The sequence below is a fragment of the Natrix helvetica genome, assembly GCF_964273705.1.
Source record: "Natrix helvetica genome assembly, chromosome: 3".
NCBI lineage: Eukaryota > Metazoa > Chordata > Lepidosauria > Squamata > Natricidae > Natrix > Natrix helvetica.
In genome coordinates, this window is record NC_138549.1 from 68,912,142 (window position 1) to 68,934,477 (window position 22,336).

The 22,336-nt window shown below is 42.1% G+C and overlaps 1 protein-coding gene across 3 annotated transcripts in view; it reads left to right on the forward strand.

Moving 5' to 3' along the window:
• Nucleotides 1-22,336, forward strand: part of RGL1 (ral guanine nucleotide dissociation stimulator like 1) — a 104,580-nt gene that overhangs the window by 32,462 nt on the left and 49,782 nt on the right. For all 3 annotated transcript variants that reach the window (XM_081948456.1, XM_081948457.1, XM_081948455.1), the window contains exon 4: nt 18,824-18,901. In XM_081948456.1, the coding sequence (XP_081804582.1) occupies nt 18,824-18,901 (78 nt within the window). The remainder of the gene's footprint in view (nt 1-18,823; nt 18,902-22,336) is intronic.

Here is a 22,336-nt window from a genome sequence, read left to right on the forward strand (position 1 = left end):
AGTACATTTCAACCATTTAATAAATTAATATAAAAGTTGTTTAAAACAATGATGGATTTCAAGAGATTGTGCTGAACTGCAATGTTGGTAGATTAGGGTTTGGTTCTGAACGTTCATTTTAAAAGTAAAGGTCTGTCATTTGCTATTCCAGTTTCGTAATCAAGTCTGTGTTTTATTCTGCTCCCAGTATGAATTCACTGTGGGAATTTAACACTATGCAATATTTAGTATCTCAAGTATCTCAGTGTGTATTCCTCAAAGAAATGACAGGGTTCTTGTTCTTTGAGTAGTAAGAAGAAATAAATTATCTCATGCCATTTTTAGTCATCAGTCTTTATTCTATGTCCTTATTTTTTAAAAATGTCTGAAACTTCATGCCAATGAATTCAATAGATCGTTGCAGACAGATTTGCAAACATAATCCAAATTTCTGGTTTCAATAAATGTAACATGTTTAAGTACTGTGTTTTCCCCGAAAATAAGACAGGGTCTTATTTTCTTTTTACTTACAAAATATGGCTTGGGCCTTATTATGAGGGGAGGGTTTATTGTTTTGGGGTTGCCGGGCGGCTGCTCTCTTGCAAACAGGCTGCCAAAGAGCTGGGCACAGCCTCATGGGCGAATGGCTGGGTTGTCGAATGGCTGGGGGTTGTCCAGGGGGCTTATTTGTGGGGGAAGGCTTATATTTTTGCCCACCAGAAAAATGTGGCATCGCCTTATTATGAGGACATGTCGTATTTTCGGGGAAACATGGTATCATTAATTAAATAGTGAGTTAGGCAAAGGTCCTCAAACTTTCTTGATTCATTATGCCCATTCCCCCCCCCCAAATAATTAGAAGTAAATTGATTATTTTCACTTATTCTCTGCACTGCATTCAGAATGTACCTCAAGCTTCTGGTTCATGGCAATGTTATCACAGTACAAGAGTATAAGAGTGAATGGCACCTTTATTTTGCAAATCATCCTCTTTCATATAAATCAGTGGGGACTTTACCTTATTCTAGGGGTCTGGGGCCTGGAAGCCTCACATGCTGGCCACTCCCACCCTCATTTAGGGAAGGGGGGAAAAGTCACGATATGTCAGGTGACAACAACATGATGTCGCGAGTTTGACACTCGTGCCTTATTTCATGTGAGGATGCTGATAGCTCCATCCATTAGGCAAATCTACACAGAAATCAACCCTGTGAAGGAGTCCTTAATTCCTGGGGATGTGTCATCCCAACACACCTGGAAGGCATTACGCTAGGAAAGGCTGGAATGTACCATTGATTGCTAAAGTATTGTTGTCTGATTTCAATTAGAAGATGCAATGAGTTCTTAAAAGCTAAGTCCAGCAAAGCCATCAGTGTGATAAAGTAAGTTTTTTCACCCTTAACACTAAAAAAATGAAATCATTGGACACCAGCACATTTTATTCTTTGTCTTTTCCCAAGGAATTGTGGTAATGGAAGAGTGGGTGAGTGAGTCAGTGTGTGTGTGTGTGTGTGCGTGTGTGTATATGAGAGAGAGAGAAATAACTTTTCATTTTCATAATGATTTCAGCATACTTATTTTTTTTAAAAAAGTTAATATGAAGCTGAAATCATGTTATATTTAGGGTAGAATTTCTGTCTCCTGTTTTACTTTCTACCAGGATTGTTTTGAAAATCAGTGTCTTCTAAACAATGGAAGAAAAGATAACTGTATTGTCTTACAATATTCACTTTGTCCTTGCAAGGAAATAACTTTTTTATGGCCAAGGTAACTAAAGTAACTTCTTCCTATCGCCTGCTTTGCTTTTTTTTTCATAACTCATGTGATTTCCCATGGTTTGTATTGTAAAACAAGAACTGAAAGTTACTTTAAAAGCAAAACAAGTATCTGCAAGCATACGGATATTATCAGAGTTCCTGGTAAGGATGGCTCCTCTTTGGAAACTTTCTGTTTTCCTGACAGTGCATTGCAGAGCAACAGAAGCTGTCTCTATGTTGTCCTGATAAGGCTTGAACTTCCTGTGGGAAAATTTGCCTTACTCAGGCTGATTGACTGAGGCACAGGATCGGGGGTGGCAGAAGGCAGCTTGTTCTTCAGCTGTGCATTGTTGTTCTTGCTTTGTAGTTTAACAAAGAACATCAGTTTGCAGACTATCAATCCAGCACTTTCATAAAACACAAAGCTATATATAGTAGTATGTTCACTCCCTTCAGATGGGAGCTTAAGGAGTGTCAATGGAAACATGAAAAGAGAAGCACTTTTCCAGTAATGGGACAGGAACCTATCTACCAGCTGTGATTTGGAATACTTTGGGGACAAACTAGAGGGCTTAGAATGAGCTTCAGGATGGAGGTTGTTTGCAATTAAGAAATGCAGTGAAGCAGTGTTTTAAGATTGGAAAATACATTCCACGAATAAAACTAAATTCTAGTTCTCATTACAGTTGAGGTTATTCCTATCAATAGACAAATCTATAAAAGATTCATTACAGGTAGTAGAAATATTGCTCAGGGAAGAAACTAATTTAGGCAGATTTCTAAGAAGCTAATTCATCCTAAGGCTGAACTGTAACCGGTCAGTTGTCTAGTGCGGTATATAAGGGCTCAGGCTAGAAACCGAGAGACTGAGTTCTTGGCCCACGTTAGGCATGAAAGCTGACTAGATGTCTTTGAACTAGTCATTCTCTGTCACCTTACTGGTTTGTTGTTGTGGCAAAAATAGAAGGAAGAGTATTGAGTATGTTTGCTGCCCTGTGCTTTTTATATAAAATAATTACAAACATAAAATTAAAAAATTAAAAACCTGATACTTTGGAAACATTGGAGGTGTGTCCTGTGTTAGATTCTTTTTCCCTGATCATTATGTACCTTGCTATTATTTAAAATCCCCGTAATTTATTCAGCCATTTTTATAATATATATTCCCTAATCTGATAATTGAACATAACTGCAGAAGCAATGCCCCTTTAAATAATTCCTCTGTAATGCTCAAATATTTATGGAGAAATTAAGTCTCAAATTGAATAAATCTGGGGGTCCCAAACACAAGCAGCCCACAACAATATCCTCTAACTCTGAGTGCCATGTAGACTGAGCCTTGGGAAACATTCTGGCAGGAGGAACAGCCAATCTTGGAATGACAGGTGAGTCCCTTAGCAACAGTGGAACCTCAATGGCTGACCTCATTGCTCTGGGCAAGGCTACCATCTAGGAACTCATGTCTGTTCTTGCACTCCATGGCAGATGCCATTTCTCAGCAGTGGCGTAGCGTGGGGGGTGCAGGGGGTGCCGGCCACACCGGGCGCAACATCTGGGGGGGCGCCCTGACTCGCCCCGCGCCGCCCTTTGCCGGACTGTGGCCGCCTCTTTCCGCGCCCGGCTTGGCCCGCGAACTAAGCTTCCCGGCCCTGGCACGCCCAGGCCCCTCCTGCGCACCGCCTACCTCCCAGCGGAGCTGCCAAGACCCGCCGCGCCGCCCCCGCGGGAGCGCTCCGTCTGCCTGCGGCTGCAACGCCACCGCGTCCTCCCGCTCCGCCTGGAGCGCCCCGGGGAGCCGGCGCCTTCCCGAAGCCCCCGGTGCGCCTCCCACCCCCGCGGCACCTGCTTCCCTTCAGTCGAACCTTTTCCCACTGCCCTGTCGAGCTCCTCCTCGGGAGGAAGGCAGGAGGCCAGCATGGAGAGCCTCACTTGACTGATGCCGACCCAGGGGCAGCTGCAGTCGGGCCGCCCTCGGGTTAGGGGGCGCAAATTACTTGCCCCGGGTGCTGACAACCCACGCTACGCCACTGTTTCTCAGGTGGAATGAGGCTCTTAAGGCAAGGATTGGCCAGGGAAGCAAGCTAGAAGGCTGGTGTTACTTAAGGGAGAAAAGAGCAGTGGCATTGACTGATGAAGCTTGCCAGCTCTGACTACCTCACCAGAAGAGGCTCTGCTACAGAAGGTCTCTCTCCTAAGCAAAGAAGAAAACTGCTTGATGAAGAGAGTGAAGCAGACAGAAAGCCAGTGAGAAAAAGGGGAAATGTCCTCTGCAAGCAGAGCAGAAAAATCAAAACAAGATTTTGACACCTATAGGATGGCATTCATAGGTTATGTTATCTTAGATAGATGCTGAACAAAATATTATATATCAACCCAATAAATCCAAGCATTCTTTTCTGGTTCAAGAAAAGTGCTGCCAGTTAACCGCTGAAGTGAAATGAGTCCCTTTAAGAGCTGTTTCATAGTACGTGGTTTTATTTAATAGATGCATGTTTAGTAATATATTATGATACTCATCACTTTCTCATTTTTGATGCCAGGCTTTTGTATCACTGTGTGAAAAGGCTCCTCTGTTGTAGACATCAACTAAGGAATGTCTCATCATATACTTTTTTGATGATCTCAGTCTGAGGCTATGTGCACTAACTTGGAAATAACTTCAATTAAACTCACTGGTCCTTCTGCATAATTACACAAAGGAGACAAATATCCCTGAGAAGCTTAGAGAGGCTCAGTTATATCAAGAGTGTGTGTTACAGATTTTTATAGGTTCTGCAGTCTGTATTAGGGTTGAACCAATGCCACAGTGATTTACAAGCCTAGTACTTTGGTTTCAAATACAGCATTTATATACATTATATTAGCCCATACTCAGTCGATGAAATCTATATTATGGATAAAATGTTGTATTATTCATCTTTTCTTGGAATCGATCCCAAGTCATTCTTTAACATGCTAATCAAATGGCCAAATGTAGGCATGCTGGAGTCTTATTGATGGTTGTCAGTCTTTCTCGCTCTGTGTGTTTTCTGCACAAGAACAACAAATGCAGAAATATGTGAACAGATAGTAATTTGTAGAGGCCTTGGTACTCTCTGAGCTTGGTTGTCTGCTTGCAGATGTTTCATTACTCATCTAAATAACATCAATGTGACTAGTGCAGCACTGGTGATTTTAACTAGATGTGTAATGAAACTCCAAGCAAACAACCATGCTCAGAGAGCATCAGAGACTCCGCAGTTCAGCCATGTGCTACGCCTATTTTCTCGTATTGGAGACAGTAAATTAAAAATGCATTTCTTTCCTGCTTTATGATTTCATGAATTTCAATCTTATTCTTTAGTTAGGAAAGCTACACCGGTAGCTTACAAATAGTACTATTACAGGTCGTCCTGGTTTAATAACCACAGTTGGAACCAGCAACTCAGTTGTTAAGTGAAGTGATCACTAAGGGAAATCTCAACTGTGCTTATGATATTATTTCCTTTGCTTGACAGACTTGCAAAGGTTGTAAATAGGAGGATTGGTTATAAAGTTATTTTTTTTAATCCCCATGGTAAGGTCGCTAAATAAGGATTAACTGCATTTATAAAATAGCGAAGACATGAAATACCAGAATAAGTGATAGAGATTGTTATTATTATTCTTGTTATTATGTGGATAGAATCCTCAGCAATCTTTGGCCCTGTGTTGTGGATGAGATAGATAACTTAGTTTGGCCTTGACTTCAACAAACACATCATATGTCAAGTAATTTTGGAGAGAGATTTCTTTGCTCTGCCATTTATAAGTTGCTCCTCAAAAGCTTTCTGAGTTTTAGTTCTTGCTCTATTTTGTTTTTTGTGATGTTGATATATGGTATTTAATTATCTTTTTTCCCCTGCCCCATCCCCCCAAAGTAATAATCAACTTCAAGAGCCACTTTGGGGGTGGGGGGAATTTGGCTGAAAAAAATACAGATTTATGAAGCAAGCTTCTGTTCCCTCCATTAAATTCTGAAATACAGTTTGGATGCTACAGTTGCAATGCATACATGATGAAATCAGCATGGGAAATGCACAGGAGGCCTCATTTTTTTTGCTCCTTCCCCCCAAATTTCTAATTAATCTTATCATTTTGAAGTAGGATACATATGAAAATGCTTTTAAAAAGAACCCCAAAAACAAACAGAAAAGGCTGGCTTAAATTATTTTGCATCCTTGCCATCCCTACTGCAACACTCTATATGAGAAATAAGAATTTAAAAACGTTAAATGTAGACTTTTTCTTATTTTATTATTTTGGTGGTTGTGGATGGGTGGGACATTTTCATTAAAGTTGCACTGAAATCATGTGTGCTTATGTTTGACATAGCAACTGAAGTGAAATCAAGATAAATGAGATTTCTGTGACTAATAAAGTTGAATTTGATTGATATGACTTGACTTAGCTTTCAACAACTGCCAAAGTGATATAGATCTAAGATTATTTCTAGAAATATAGTAGTAGTAATAACTGAGTACATTATTTCTACACTATCTTCAAATAGTGTACTTTGCCTTATTTTTCACAGTATTCTTTTTACAATTTTAAAAAAGCTTACTTTTTTTTAAAGGCGAAAGATGCAAAAAAATAATAATAGAGAATTCTCGTAACGGGTAGCAACCAGGGAGAACAAACATTTCTTCTAGTGGAATTTAAACACCAGAATTTGATGAGGTTTTGATCTCAGGAAGCAGGGGATTTCAGCAGTAAGGAACATGAAGATACAAGCACAAACAAAAACCCACTGGGATTTAGAGAGAGAGAGAAGCATAATAAAGGCAGCAAATATAAAATAACTACAACCAGACATTATGTGGAAGTTTTATTTCCTGCTGGAAAATAAGAACCACTACAAAGCAAGAAAAAAATGGGGGGGGGAGAAAAGATGGGCAATAAAAGGATCCAGAGATATGTAACATTTAAAGTAAGCAACAGCAAATGAAGAGATTTATATGCAGGCTATCCAGTAATTGGAGAAAGAAAATATATGAAAATCAGGTAAACATTGAAATCTAATTGAATGGGTTTTTTTTAATGGCATTCTGTGTTCAGCAGAACAGAGATGGGAATGGTGGGCTTTCAAGCAAAAGAAAATGGGGATGTCTGCAGTTGGGAAAAGGGGAAGGGGATGGTCTTTTCAGTCAAAATTTGCTTATTTGTTATAAGTCTGTTTTTACTCCAGCTGCTGTTTCTGTGTGTGTTGATTTTCTGCCGTTTCCCCCTCCCCCGTGTTTTTTATGTTTTAAAACATTTACTGTCCCGTCATGAATTTGAGGTGAGGAGAGGAAAGGAGAAAGGAAAGGAAAGGGAAAGGAAAGAAAAGGAAAGGAAAGGAAAAAGTTTTCAGTTATCCATTGTTAGAATCTGTTCTCAGCATATTTCTTATTCATAATGTTTCCTTTTCTAGATTTATTTAATTAAATTTGTATTCACTTGTTTTGGCTGATGTATATCCATGAAAGGTTTTTTGGGGGAAGATGAGTAGCCTTTGAGTCCTGGCAATTGCCTGAACATATCACTTTTCCGGAGCGAGGGACAGGAGGCTCTAGTACCGTGATGGCGAACCTATGGCACAAGTGGCACGCGGAGCCATTTGTCAGGGCACGTGAGGCGCTGCCCTGTCAGCTGGCCAGCGCGCATGTGCGCGCTGGCCAGCTGAGTTCACCTTTTTAAAAGCTATTTTTCGCCTTCCCCAGGCTCCAGAGGCTTTATAGGAGCCTGGGGAGGGCGAAAAGAGCCTCCCCCGCCCCCCGGAGGCTTCAGGGACCGTCCCTGAAGCCTTCGGAGCGCTTAAAACCACCCTCCGAGCAACCCGGAAGTCACTTCCGGTTTGCTCGGAGGGTGGTTTTAAGCGCTCCGAAGGCTTCAGGGACTGTCCGAGGCTTCCCTGATGCCTTCGGAGCGCTTAAAACGACCCTCCGAGCAACCCGGAAGTCACTTCCGGTTTGCTCGGAGGGTGGTTTTAAGCGCTCCGAAGGCTTCAGGGAAGCCTCCGGACAGTCCCTGAAGCCTCCGGAGGGCCTCCGGGGGGGTCGGGGGAGGCTCTTTTTGCCCTCCCCAGGCTCCTATAAAGCCCCTGGAGCCTGGGGAGGGCAAAAAAATGTAAAAAGGGGGGGGGTCGCACGTTGTGCGCGCATGCGCACTGGGGGGGTCGTACGTTACATTATGGGTGCGGCACACCCACACTCGACCCCCCTGCGCTCCCCCCACTTGTGGCACGTGAGCCAAAAAAGGTTCGCCATCACTGCTCTAGTAGATGGTATTAACATGCCCAATTGGCCACGAGACTGGGGTGAAGCTGAAGCCACGCCTCTGTGCTCCACCCTTTACTTCCAGTTTCATCTCAGTCTGGCCAAAAAGTGAGACCTTTTATTTTTCTCTCCTGTGATTTTACCATTACTGGGCCCTCCTCTGTAATTGCAGCCTCCCTTGGAATTGCTCTCTGCTTCTACCAATAAGCTGCCTGGCTGGGGCTTTCCTTTACTGGTCTCCAAGGACTGTATATTGCCTTCTGAGGGCTGGGAAGGTTCAGGCGCCATTGCAGCTGCTGTTAGGAGCCACGCCAGCCACATGGCTGCAGCTTTTGTCCCTGGCGATCGGGAGGCTTGCGGGCTCAGGATTTCCAGCCCCACGGCCTCTCGTCGCTGAACTCTCCTCGAAGATTGCTCCGGAGGCTGGGGTTGAGCTGCGGCGGCGCTAGGAAGAGTGCGAAGGCTTTGTGAGGCTGCGAGGTGAACTGCGGAGCAGCAAATTGGCGTGTGGGTGCCTCAAGCCGGGAAAAGGTTCAGCGGCAGTCCCTGGAGTCCGCCGAGCTCGGCGCTGGTGTCTGGGCTGCCTGGGAAGTAAAAGAACGGCATTTCTTTTTACTGTTCCCTTTCTTTGCCTTTGCCTTGCCAAGAGAGCATCAAGGAGGCTGCCCTTGGAGGGCCATGAGTATTGCCACATGGCAATGGCGGAGGAGGCATGTAGGTCCCCTTCTCCCCCACCCTCCCCTGGGGAGGGCCCCTCTTCCAGGCAGCACCGTACAGCCTCGGCTAGGGCTGAAAGGGTGGCTGCTGCCTCTCGTCCCACACCTGCAACACAGAGGGATGAGCTCAGGAGGCACAAGGCCCTTTCTATGACCTTTTCCAGGCAGAAAAGTTAAGGGCCCAGCAGGGCAGGCTAAGTGCCTCTCCTCCTCATTCCAGGTCTCCTGTGGGGGGTGCACCACAGGAGAGCCAGTTTCCCCCTGGGTTCTCCAGATTCTCTTGGGAGGTTTTTTTGGGAGGCTTTCCCTTCGCCACCTCTTTCTCTGGAAGACCAGGACCTGGATTTGGAGGATTCCTGCATGCAGGTGGATCCCAGTGGGTATCAGGCCTTGCCCAGGCCTACCCTGGCTCTCCAGGCTGGGGCAGCTCAGGATCCAGTGAATCCCAGCTGGGATTCATTGGATGTGGATGCCCTTCCCAGGGGGTTGCAGAATCTTATTGAGAGGGCCATTTCCTGTGGCATTGCTGCTGGCCTACAGCAGCAGGCCTCCCGGTCCTTAGCATCGGACCAGGGGAAAGTCCCCAGGCCCAGCTCCTCTCAGGCACGTCCTTCCTCTGCTCCAGTGAGCTGTCCTGTGTCTCCCTCCATAGTTAGCGAATGATCATTGTCAGGGGATAAGGCTTAGCAGGACCCCGATTTATCTGAGGATGAGGATGATTCGAAGCCCGATCCTCCAGCCTTCATTGGCCTTTTCCCGCCAAATTTATTCTGATCCTTCCTGCACAAGGCGCGTGCCACTACACAGATTGAGGAGGGCGAAGGATCTAAGGAAGGAGCTAAGGATGGAACTACAGAGGGGACCAAGGAGGGGGGTGCAGCAAAGAAGTCTAGAGGACCAGTCTTCTCTGAACCCAAGATGGTTAAGGAGGAGATCCCTGCCCCTCACCTATTTCTGGAGGTGAAGAAACAATGGGAGAAGACTACTGCCTTTCCCAATCCTGGCAGTAATGATAGGCGCTTTTATAATATTCAGCCAGATTTCTCCCAGGCATTGCAGCTAACCACCGTGGACCAACCTGTGGTCGCCTTAGCATCGTCTACCCCTCTGGTGCAAAAGATGTGGCTGACAACATTAAGGCGGATGACAGGAAAGTGGAGATGACACCTGCGGTCGATCCGGGTGGAGCACATCACGGGGATTGACAACCATCAGGCCAACTGGTTGAGTCGAGAGACAGTGGACAATGGAGAGTGCAGCCTCTCTCTGGAGCTGTTTCAGAGCATTTGCCAGAGGTTTGGACAACCGGTGGTGGACCTCTTTGCCACTCCGGTCAACGCCCAGCTTCCCCAGTTCTTTTCTCGGTACCCAACTCAGGGAAAGGAGGGGGTTGATTCCCTTCACACAAGGTGGCCAGGTGGGCTACTGTATGCTTTTCCTCCTCTCCCCCTCATTCCCAGAGTAGTTCAGAAGCTAGTCATGGAGCAGGCAGAGCTGATCCTGGTGGCACCTCACTGGCCGAGGAGGGTCTGGTTTGTGGATCTCATGACTCTGTCGGTCCGGCCTGCATGGCAGATTCCGGAGGGGAAGATAGAGTTGAATCAGGGGAAGCTAGTGCACCTGGAGCCACACTGGCTGCAACTAGCCATGTGGAGATTGAACAGGAGCGCCTGAGGGAGGATCACTTGTTGCTGCGAGTGATTACAACCATAGAGGCCTCGCGCAGACAATCTACTACAAGGATCTATGACTCTACCTGGGTTTCCTTTGTGGCCTGGTGTCGGGCGAACCAGGTGGTGCCCACCTTGGCCTCAATTCCACAAGTCCTGGACTTTGTCCAAGACGGGTTGGATAAGGGGCTCTCCCGGGGAACCGTGCGTAGGCAGCTGGCTGCCCTTGCTACAGTTCTCCCAGGCGAGGGCTCAGTTTCCCTCACCCAATTATCCATTGTTAAGAGGTTTCTTCGGGGGGGGGGTCTCCAACTTGGGCCCTCCAGTGGTCCATAGGTTTCTCACATGGAATCTCCCTGCTGTGTTGCGGGCTCTCATGGCTGAATCCTTTGAGCCGTTGAGGACAGTTAGCCTGAAGCTCCTAACCCTTAAGGTGGTGTTTTTAGTGGCTATCACATCTGCTAGAAGAGTGTCAGAGTTGGGAGCACTTTCCTCCAGGGAGGATTTGTGCGTGTTCCACAGCAACAGGGTTGTGTTGAGGTTAGACCTGGACTTTATGCCAAAGGTGAATTCCATTTTCCATCATTCCCAGGAGGTTGTGCTTCCGGATTTTGTCCGGATCCGGTTAGGGAACGTGAACAGTAGTGGCACTGATTGGACGTCTGATGGGCCCTGAATATTTATTTGAAGCGGACAGCCTCCTTCCAGAGGTCGGAGGCGCTATTCTTATCTTTCCAACCTTCGTCACTGGGTTAGAGGGTTATGTCTTCCACCATTAGCCAGTGGATCCGCTTAGCTATTGCCCCGGCATATGAGTCCCAGAAGTTGCCTGTGCTGGCCAGTATTATGGCACATTCGACGAGGAGCGCTGCCACCTCAGCAGCTCCCAGGCCTCAATAGGCAACATTTGCAGAGCGGCTACATGAGCTTCACCATCGCCATTATTCGGCATTACAGGTTGGACGCGTTCACATCGGCTGATGCGGCGTTTGGGCACAGGGTGCTACAGCAGGCCATTGCTGATCGTTAGTTTCCCACCCATGGGACTTAGCTTTGATAGGTCCCATCTACTGGAGCTTCCTGTCCCTCGCTCTGGAAAATTGCAGTTGGCCTTACCTGAACTGCTATTTTTGGTGCTGGGACAGGAGGCTCCAGTTCCCGCCCTAGATAGTTAGTCTAGCTGGGGTGGAGGGAGTTCTCCTTTGTGCCTTGTTTTCAGGTCTCGTGGGAGCTTGCTTCAGTGAATTGGAAGTCAAGGGTGGAGCACAGAGGTGTAGCTTCAGCTTCATCCCAGTCTCATGGCCAATTGGGCATGTTAATACCCTTAACCTAACGACGGCAGCAAGATTGTTGGTGGCACAATACTGGAAGAAGGAAGAGTTGCCTACTATCCAAGAATGGATGTTAAAAGTAGCATACTTAGCAGAGATGGCCAAAATTTCAGCGTATTTGAAAGATCATTCGGATGAGAAGTACAAACTGGATTGGACAAGATGGATTGACTATATTCAAAATAAATACCGGACTAAAAATTTTCAGTTAGCTTATGAATGAAGGCATAAAGAACACTACAATTTATTTAAAGTTAGTTTAATAAAGGGTGAGTTAAAGCATAAGAATAGTAATATGTTAAAATTAGTTAGCTTATGTTAGCATATGGTTGTTAAATGTTTATACCCTGTATTTTGCTCTGGGAGGTCAGGGGGAGGGAGGGCGGGAAGAGGGAAGGGTAAGGGGGTTGATAATTGTAAAATTTATTTAAAATTTTAATAAAAAAATGCCCTTTTCTCTACTGGAGCCTCCTGTCCCAGTCCTGAAAATGGCAGTTCAAGTAAGACCAACTGCTATTCTCTTGACAAGATTTTGGAAGTGGTTTGTTATTGCATGATTCCTAGGGCTGAAGGTGACTGGCCCAAGGCCACATAGCTAGTTTTGTGCCCAAACTGGGACTAGAATTCATATTCTCCCAGTTTCTAGCCTGATGCCTCAACAAATACACCAAATGGGCTCTCATATAAAACTTATAAACATATTTTCAGTTTTAAATATTGCAAGTTCTTGTAGTTATTTCAGTTCGTAAGTTACAGGATTCTTGTCAAAAGTTAAACTTTACTACAGTATTCATCTTCCTTTTGAAAAAAAACTCTCATAAATAGAAAAAGATATATGAAAAATCAGGTTGAAGAGATTGTTGTCTGATGATACCACATGGATGAAATGTATACAGGTAGACATCAGTTAACAAACACAATTGAACCCGGACTTTTGGTTGCTGTAGTCACCACATAACTGGACTTAATTTTACAACCATTTTTTAAAAATAAAATTTTATTTTTTTTCTTTAAAAAAGACAAAACAACACATACAGAACAAGAGCAAGGAGAGAAGAAAAAAAACCAATTTCATCAAGCATGTCGTTTGGTTACAAGTTTTTGTGCAACGGTTTTTACAATTAAGAATAAAGTCACTGATTATCCATTAAACATAATTAAATATTTCATTGAGCATTGTGTGTTCAAGTTACCATTAATATTCTTTCATTTGTGACAACCCTTGTTTCCTTACATCCATAATCATCTACTAGGTAATACTAAGTCTTTATAAAATTGTATCACCAATCTCTAAGAGATAAGAATAAGGATTAAATCAAAGAATTCCCATTAATTCATATTACACATTTCTACTTTCCGTTAACCATAAAATTTCCGGTTATCCACAACTCCAAATATAATTTTCCATTATTAATTGTCAATCCATGTGGTATTTCAATCTATATTTATATCCATTATTCATTATATCATCATTTTACAACCATTTTTATGACAGTTGCTAAGTGAGTCACCGTGGTTGTTAAGTGAGTAGTAGGCCATAAGTCCAAATCAAGTTCGATAAATTGGCATTTTCATCAGAAAATGGCAAAACATGATCACATGACTGCAGGACTCTGCAGCCAGGAAATAAGTGTGAGCAAGTTTCCTAGAGTCCATTTGGGGGATGCATCTTTCAAGGATGTGTCCATCTAGATCCTGAGTGTGGTATCATCTGAGACTCTAGGACAGGGTGGCGGTATATAGTGGGTCAATTATTTTCCAAAGCACCAGAGATTAGGACAAGAAACATTGGATGAAAACTAACCAAGGACAAAGCAACCTGGAGTTAAGGAGAAACTTCCTAAGAGTGAGGACAAATAACCCATGGAACAACTTGTCATCAGAAATTGTGGGGCTTCATTACTGGAGGTTTTAAAAAAGAGACTGGACTGGACAGTCACTTGTCTGAAATGGTACAGGATCTTCTGCTTGAGCAGGGAGTCTCCAAGGTCCCTTCCAGCTCTATTCTGATTGATTGATTGATAGTATTGTCTGAGTCTTAATTGCTTTTGGGGTTGCTTTTCCACAAATAGCTAGACGTGAGATCTTGCTTGTGAAACCATTATAATTAGATGGCATTGCTACTTATGTGCCACTTATGTGCCACCTTCAATACTACACACTCAAGATGGTAGACTTCTCTAATCCTGCCCCATACATCCCTTCGGCTGATCCGCTCTCACAGAGAGGGACTCCTCCGGGTGCCGTCCACTAGGTAGTGCCAGCGGGCGACACCCAGGAGTAGGGCCTTCTCTGTGATGGGCCCGACCCTCTGGAATGACCTCCCCCCTGATATCAGAACCACCACCAATCTCCGCTCCTTCCGTAAGAAGCTTAAAACCCACCTGTTCAATTCAGCCGGCCTGGCCTAATTCCAGTTTTAGTCCCTCCAGTCCATATTTTTAAATGTTTAGGGGTGAGTTTTAGGTTGACTTTTAACTTTTATCATCTTGTACAGCTGTTAGGTTTAATTCAATTTTAAGGGTATTTAAGGGTATTTATCTTTTGCATTTGGTTTTTAATGAGATGCCTGTACACCGCCCCGAGTCCCTTCGGGGAGAGGGGGCGGTCTATAAATCTTGAAATAAATAAATAAATAAATAAAAATTTTCCCTTCTCCTATTTTCCCCGCAACAGCAACTCTGTGAGGTAAGCTGGGGTGAGAAAGAATGACACTCAGCCACACCTTGTAGTCTCCTTGAAACTACTCTCTTAGATTTTAGTCTGATTCCTTAACTACTAAACTGAACTGGTCCTCTTCTACCGTAGGAAGAAAACAGAATAAGGTTATTTCATCCGTCCCATTTTTACTGAGGCTTTTTGGTTGCTTATTAATTAGCTGTATTAAGCATTATTGCAGCACTTATGAAGTTTATAGTTTTACATTTCTGGAATGCAAAACAACTTTAGGTGGATAAGCATCACTTCTGAGTAGTCATAATAGGTCTAGGATTTTGAGCGGCATTTAGGCGTCTGGCATTTATAATCTCATTAAATTTTAACAAATAGAAGGTTACAGTCTTACATTCATTAATCTGTAAATGAATTTTGTTGCATCTCATTCAAGACTTAATGGATTTATTTCAGAGTAGACATTTATATGAATTTGTGTGTTTTGTTAAACATATCAGACTTACCTATAATGGGTTTTTTATATTGACCTACATATTGATCACCCTTTCCACCAGCAAAAATGTCCTGATACAGGCCTGCTTTTTTCCCTCTATATATAAAACTGAAACTGCTCTTAAAAAATCTTTCAAAAATCAGGTTTATTGGATGCAATAGGCATTAGAGGAAAATATGAATTTACAGTGTTCATGTGTAAATATTAATATTAATGTTTTGGATTGCTCTACAGAGTTTTTTTATTATTTAAAAGAGTTATGTGGCCACTCATCCTACAAGTATATCACAGAAGTGAGTATACCAGGGGTGTCCAAACTTGGGACCTTTAAGACTTGTGGACTTCAACTCCCAGAATTCCCCAGCCAGCATGGCTGGCTGGGGAATTCTGAGAGTTGAAGTCCACAAGTCTTAAAGTTCCCAAGTTTGGACACCCCTGGAGTATACCCTCTCACATTTTGTAAATATTTAAATATATCTTGCTAGCAGTTTAGGTATTAATGGCTGTATGTTGCGTTATTTCGAGGGGACAGCATATTTACACTGTTATACAGGCTGTATACTCACTACATTACATTGTAGCCAAGTGTCATTTCTTCATTGTTATCACATGAAAAGATATACTTAAATATTTACAAAAATGTGAGGGGGTGTACTCACTTCTGGGATATACTGCTACATTCCATAGCCTTGAGTGTTCTCAAAAACACAGACTAATTTACAGTGACATTGATAGAGACTGAAATACTAATCCAGTTAGCAGTCCTTTCTCCCCAGTGCTTCAGACCAAGCTCTCCATTTTCTAAAAGGTATTTCCAAAAGGATCATAAGCCATCTGCACATTTATAAAGATTTGAAACTTATGTATTCCTGAAAACAAAATTGCTCCATTAAGGGGTAGCAATTCTGTTCCTACTACTAGAGAAGCCAGCCATTAAATGCTGTGTAAAGCTGATTTATGCTTCTGAAATTGACCTGGACTAAATTTAAATGTTGAAATAGACACTGATGGATATGCATCCAAAATTGCACTACTTCTCAAGTACTATCTCTTTTCACTTTATTCTGAAGTAATTTGGATGCATCTTTTTCATCACAAGCCTTTTATTAAGTATTCACCCACCATGTAGCAGACTTGGTATTTTATTGAGTATATCAGTGATGATGAACCTTTTTTGGCTCGCGTGCCAAAAGCGGGGAGAACGTGTGCGGCTGTGCCATACCCATAATGCTATGCGCACGACCCCAGCTTGCATGTGCGCACAGCCAGCACTCCCCCTTGTTTTTAGCGTGCTTTTTTTGCTCTACCCAGGCTCCAGACGCTTTATAGGAGTCTGAGGAGGGTGAAAAGAGCCTCCCCCACCCTCCCGGAAGCCCTCCGGAGGCTTCAGGAGCTTCCCTGAAGCCTCCGGAGTGCAAAAACCTAGCCCTACGGGCAAACAGGAAGTTTGGGAATGGACTTCCAGTTTGCTTGTAGGGCTGTTTTTCTCCAGAGCCTTTAGGGGCCTTCAGGAGCGTTCTCCTGAACGCTCCGGAGGGCTAAAACCGGCCATATGAGTGAACCAGAAGTACGTTCCTGAACTTCCGGTTGCCCGTAGGGCTGGTTTTTTGTGCTGGAGGAGGTGAAAAATGGCCTTAAAAGAAGGCTGAAGGCCGAAGTCAGTGGACCAGCTCACCCATGCATGCTGGCTTGCTGACAGAGCAACGCCTCACATGCCCTGACAAATCGCTCCGCATGCCACCTGTGGCAGGAGTGCCATAGATTCGCCATCACAGGAGCATATCCTTGGCAAAGACTAGCTAACAGGACTCTACAGTCAGATCCAATGATGGGTGGCAGGCGGTTCGCCCCAGTACGGGCATATCGGTACCTGCCAGGAGCACCAGGTACCATTCTGGTATGGTGTTCCGGAGGGCCCACCCACCTGCCCGCAATCCTTACCTGTATTTGAGCTCTTTGATGCTTCCATGCATGCGCATGGAGCGCACGGCATCTGCACAATGCTTCGCCAAGCAGTGGGAGCATCACGGAGCATTGCAGGAGGTAAGGATGCATGCGAGTGCTGTGCGTGTTCATGTGTTGGATGTCAGGCCCCGTTGCACCGTACCCGTTGCACTGGGACCCGGAACCAACCGCTGGTCAGATCCCAGTATCTGAAGCAATCCTTCATAAAATCAATGTTCTGTATATTTTCATTGTTCAGTTTTGAAAGCAGTACATTTCTGGCTGCATTTTCCATTCTCTGTGCCATGTACCGAAGTGGTGAAACATGATATTCTCACCATGTCTAAGTGGTAAAAGCAAAGTATATCATTTTCTTTTTTTAAGTCTTCTTTGTACTACAAGCAAAATGTAGATCACATCGTCTGGAGAGGATATGCTAAAATCAAATTCATAGGGACACTGCACATGGATAAATAGTGTAAGGACAATAAAATACCATTTACTGTGAAAAACATTAATATTATTGGTACTTTGTTCAAATTCAGCATTGGTGGAAACAGACAGCAAGTTTAACACTCCTCAATCATGTAATTTCAAATACATTATATGTGAGAATGGATTTATTAAGTTTTCAACCTTTTTTCTTACCATGGTGAATCACTTGGCTTTTAAAAGTTCATTCTGAATCAGGATTTTACTTTGTACATATTTCTATTGGATTTTATTTTGCTTTAAAACTGATATATGCCTGTATCCTTTGGAATAAAGAAGGTTTAGCTGCATAAATAAATGCTGTATGGATGTATGATTCTCTCTCCCCTCCCCAAGAATCTATTTCTGCCATTCTCTTTATTTTCTAATATTTGATCATAAGAAAAATAATGACTATATAAATGGGACATAAGATAGGTTCATTATTGTATTATCAAAATCCTAACATTTGAACTCTATTAACATTTTCTTTTCTGACTTATATCAGGAGAGAATTTTATCTGTTATCTAATATTTCAGTTGCTCTGGAAATAAAATTGTTCAATGTTTTCAATCTGTTCTTACAATTAAAAACTTACACAAGCCTAGAAGACAGTATATGAGTTTGGGTGAGGATAGAGATGTGGTAATGGGAAAAGTTAAGGCCAAGTATAAAGAGAAAAAGACTTTTCCTGGAATGAACTTCTAGACTGGGAACCAGGATTTTAAGAAGGAAATCTTTGAGAAAAAATGGGAAATATCTAAGAGCTTAATAAAAAAGGAGTTACAAGAAAAAGGCGGACAAACTTGGGTAGGTTGTTTGTTTATGCCAAGGGGTGGGAGACAGGAGAGTTAAGCTGATTCGGGCATTGGCCATGTTGAACAAGGCTTGAAGACAAATTATATTTTGGATGCACACTGAGAAAAGGAACTGTGGCAAAATCTCCTTTAGCTTCTTAGGCCAACCTTCTTTATTAAACAGAAGAAGTCTGGCTTAAGAAGCTAAAAAAAAAGACTAACTAATAGATAGTTAATAGCTGTGCTCACTGGGTATTCCAAGAGTTGTTTTTAAAACATTTAGAGGGTACCGGGTAGAGGAAGACTGACATAAGGATTAGATGTTCACTACTGGAAGAAAGTGGAAAGGAAGAAGAAGTTTGTAGGATTGACAGATAAGAGCCATATTTCCCTGCTAAGTGTGGGTAATGTGGTTGGAATCCAATACATCTGGAAATTGTCAGATCAAGAAAGGCTGCTGTATCCTTAAGAGCTGTATATCAATTGAATGCTGTTTCTCCTATTCCTTAAATCCAAGGAAGTAATGAGGCCCAGGGAGCATATGGTGTGGGATGGACAAGGAGAAAAGAACAAATTCCAGGAAGTTGTGTTAACTTCTCTGCTACAAATTAAGTACTGACTTCAAAGCACTTCCTAATATCTAAATCCTTAGACATAGCTTTCCCCATTTTATTTTTACTCACTGCCTGATATTCCTATAATTATTTTGCCTTTAGATATGGAACCCTGGAGATCTCAAACTGTGAAGAAGATGGGAGCCAGAACAATACGGAGACCAAAACAGTACTCAGGAAGTAAGTGTTGCATTTCTCTGAACAGCAAGAATCACAGCCAAGGTTGAATACCGAGAAAAGGATGTGGTCAATATTCATCTGGAAATTATACACAAATCAGTTTATTACATAAAGGAATGTAGGAACTTTGTCACAACTCTATGAAAGATCAACATTTTAGGAATATATTTTGATAAGTTAACTATCAAAATAAAGCCAAACATAGAAACTAGAATTAGTAGATAAAATACCTGTGGGCATTATCCAACCGAATTAATTCCAATAAGTAGGTTAGGAAATACATGCTTCAGGATCTCCCATTGAAACGAAGGACTCAAATATGCCTGGATTGGTATTACTTTTGCCTGTTACAATAGCCATAACTTTATTCTATTCCGTACATTTACGTAACTAAAAATTATAGCATTATGCTTGAAGGATTTTAGTCATCTCAATTTCACTGAAGCACAGTTATTGCATTTATGACAAAATCAAGCTAGAAGTTGTTTTTAACTATCAGCCTTATAAAAAGGATATCATATTGAAATAGAGAACATTTTTAGTTTCAAAATGTACAAGAACTCTTTAACTTGGGTGTGCTGCACAAGCAATCATCAAGATGACAAGCATAATTTCAGAGTCACTGTTACTAAAAGCGTTCCATATTCACTGATCTGTTAAATATAACACATGGTATGGGTCATCATGCATGCAAACAACTAGCTTTTCCTCTTCCTCCCAAATATGCATGTTTCAATGTATGAGTGATTACTTCTGTGAAATAGGGACAATCTGTAAGCCTGACAAGATGTGAAATGCTAATGATGGTCTGAACATATACAAAATGTAAGTTGCCTTGATGTTCTGCTTTCTCTGCAATACTGTAATTTCTAACATCACTCAGTGTGTATAATGCTCCTTTCTTGTCCCTCATATTATGCTTCAGTCAATTTTGTAAACTTCACAGGTTAATAGTGTAAGATAAGTGGCACATATGGTATATCTCCTAGCACTCCAGCCCACATTCATCCATCTGATAAAACAGATTGTTATTTTCAAAAGTTCATCCCAGAGTAAGCCACTCTCTTTCTTTAAGAAAATCAAGGGAAAAGACTTGTGCTTGTTCAATTTTCATTTATAACCCTATGATTTTAGTATGATTGAGGGAGAAATAATTCAGTGAGTTTCATTTCTGAGAATACTTTTCAACCAGCCCAAGTTTCCGAGCACCAATCTCAGAACAACAGTGTACTGCCTATAAAACTTAAACTTCTTACAATAAACAGAAACTCGAGGTTCCTGCTCCAGCATCTGAAAAGGCCCATAGTCTGATTCTTTGTCCCTTCAGAAAAAGTAGCATGACTCTGAGCTAATTTATTAACCTTTCAGGTCTTGAGAAATGTCCTGAGTTGGCATTGACACAATGTCTTTTTTGGGTTAGACTTTCTGATTTTTCAATGCCTGGCAGAAAATAGTCCCTGCATTATTCTCTCCCTCTGCCCTTTTGTCATGAAGTACTCATTGTAGCTCACAAGATAATTTAAGCTATCTCAGATATGCCAAGGGGACTTTGGCATAATATGGTGGAGAGATAAACTGGCTTGGCTCCAGCCTATGCCATTGATTTCCTTCTGGTATTGGGCAAGCCTCTTCATCATTGTATAATTTTTAAAATCCAGCTATAAAATTGAACTGGATTATTGTAGATACCTATTTTGCCTTCTCTGAGACATAGTGGATATTGAATTCCCTCCTCTTTGTCTTCTACAATTGCCCTCCTTTTGGGAAATGATTTAAAATTTAACTGTGAAAATATACGGTATGTTATCTTTTTGCCCTTCTATGGCCACCAGTTATGGTATACAAACATCAACATAAATAGCTTTTTTTAAAAAAAAAAAGACCCAGAATTATGTAGGCAAATGATAGTATAAATAAGTAATTAAAAAAAAAGAGAGACATAGGAAATTGACCTTTAGATGAGGTAATTAGTTTATCAAATACTAGAATCTTTGATGGTAAAATTGCAGAATCATTCTGGTTTTTTTGAAGTATCATAGCTTTTGGTTTTGCTTTTAATGATGCACTTTCCAGTTAGTACTTCTTTGTGGTCAGGATTTGGTTGCCTTTGTCTCCTGTTAATTATTCCTCCGGTAAAGCAAGGTGTCTTCTTTCACTGTTATATAAATAATTGCATCAAAAGAATGAAGTTAGTTGAAGCAACCACTGAATGAATGTGAAAGACTTCTTTTACCGCCTGGGAAATCCACAGTGAGAGCTGTTTTAAGTTGTATTTGTGTTGAGTACAATCAACGTTCATTCTAGTAAAGGGTAAAATAACAAAAAGAAACCACTGCGGCTGACCTAAGGAGAAAAAAGGCCAAATAGTGACAATTAAGAGAACTGGAAAATTGGGGAAGGTTCCAAAACAAGCCAAATTACTTGCACAATGGGAAAAGAGAGGAGTGAGATCATAAGTGGTTTAGTACAGTCCACATAAATGCCAATATCATGAAATTATAGAGACCTATTATAACATGCATCCTTTCATCTCAAGACTCTAAGTGTGTTTTCAATTTTATTTTTTGTGTGTGCTTGAGGCCACATTTCGGGCTAGCTCCTTGCAGAATATTTATTATTGTAGGGAGTGGATGAATGTAGGATTCACTTTAGTAACTTTTTATATATTCTGCAAAATTGCAATGAGTAAGATGATGTGATGGTTTTTAGTTTTATTCAGTGAGTGCCATTATGTGCAGCTTTTAATATGCTTGACCATGTTTTCATTGACCAATTTAGCCCTGATAAACATGGCTGCCAAAGGATGATTGTATTTTTGGGGGGTCTCATTTAAACCCAACAAAATTTAGGTTGTTAATAATTGAGCTCCAAGCTTTTAAATTTTTGGGGTTTTCTCTCCTGGCCTGGATTGTTATGTTTATATCTGTATAGACCTGGATTACAGAGGAGCTGGTGAAATATTTTAGATTTCCACTTTAAAAGCACAGTTTTTCGAAAGTATGACCGTAATTCCACATCATTTTTTTCAAGAAATAGAAGGTTAAAGCGTTAAGAAAAATTAAAAAGTTCTCACCAAGATTTCATTTGGTCAATTTTCTGTTTAAGATCTTGGAAACTAGCTCTGTCTGTGTTTTCAGCTGGCAGAAACAGGGAGTTACTTTTCAGGGATATAAACATTGAGGCTGCTACAAGGTTCAGCCTTCGATCCAGCCTTTTTCCGGAAAGCTTTCCTCCCTAATGTGCTGATTAAACAGTCAGTTGATGGGAGGCCAGTAAGTTATAAGGGCAGTCTGCATAGCTTGTTTTATTGCCTCTGTGTTGATTGACATGAGTTTGTAGGGAAACTCAGAGCTTACTGTAACTTTGAACTCTACTAAGAGTGCAGCCATGTGTCTTATCCTTAATAACACCCACATTCTGAGTGGAATACAAAAG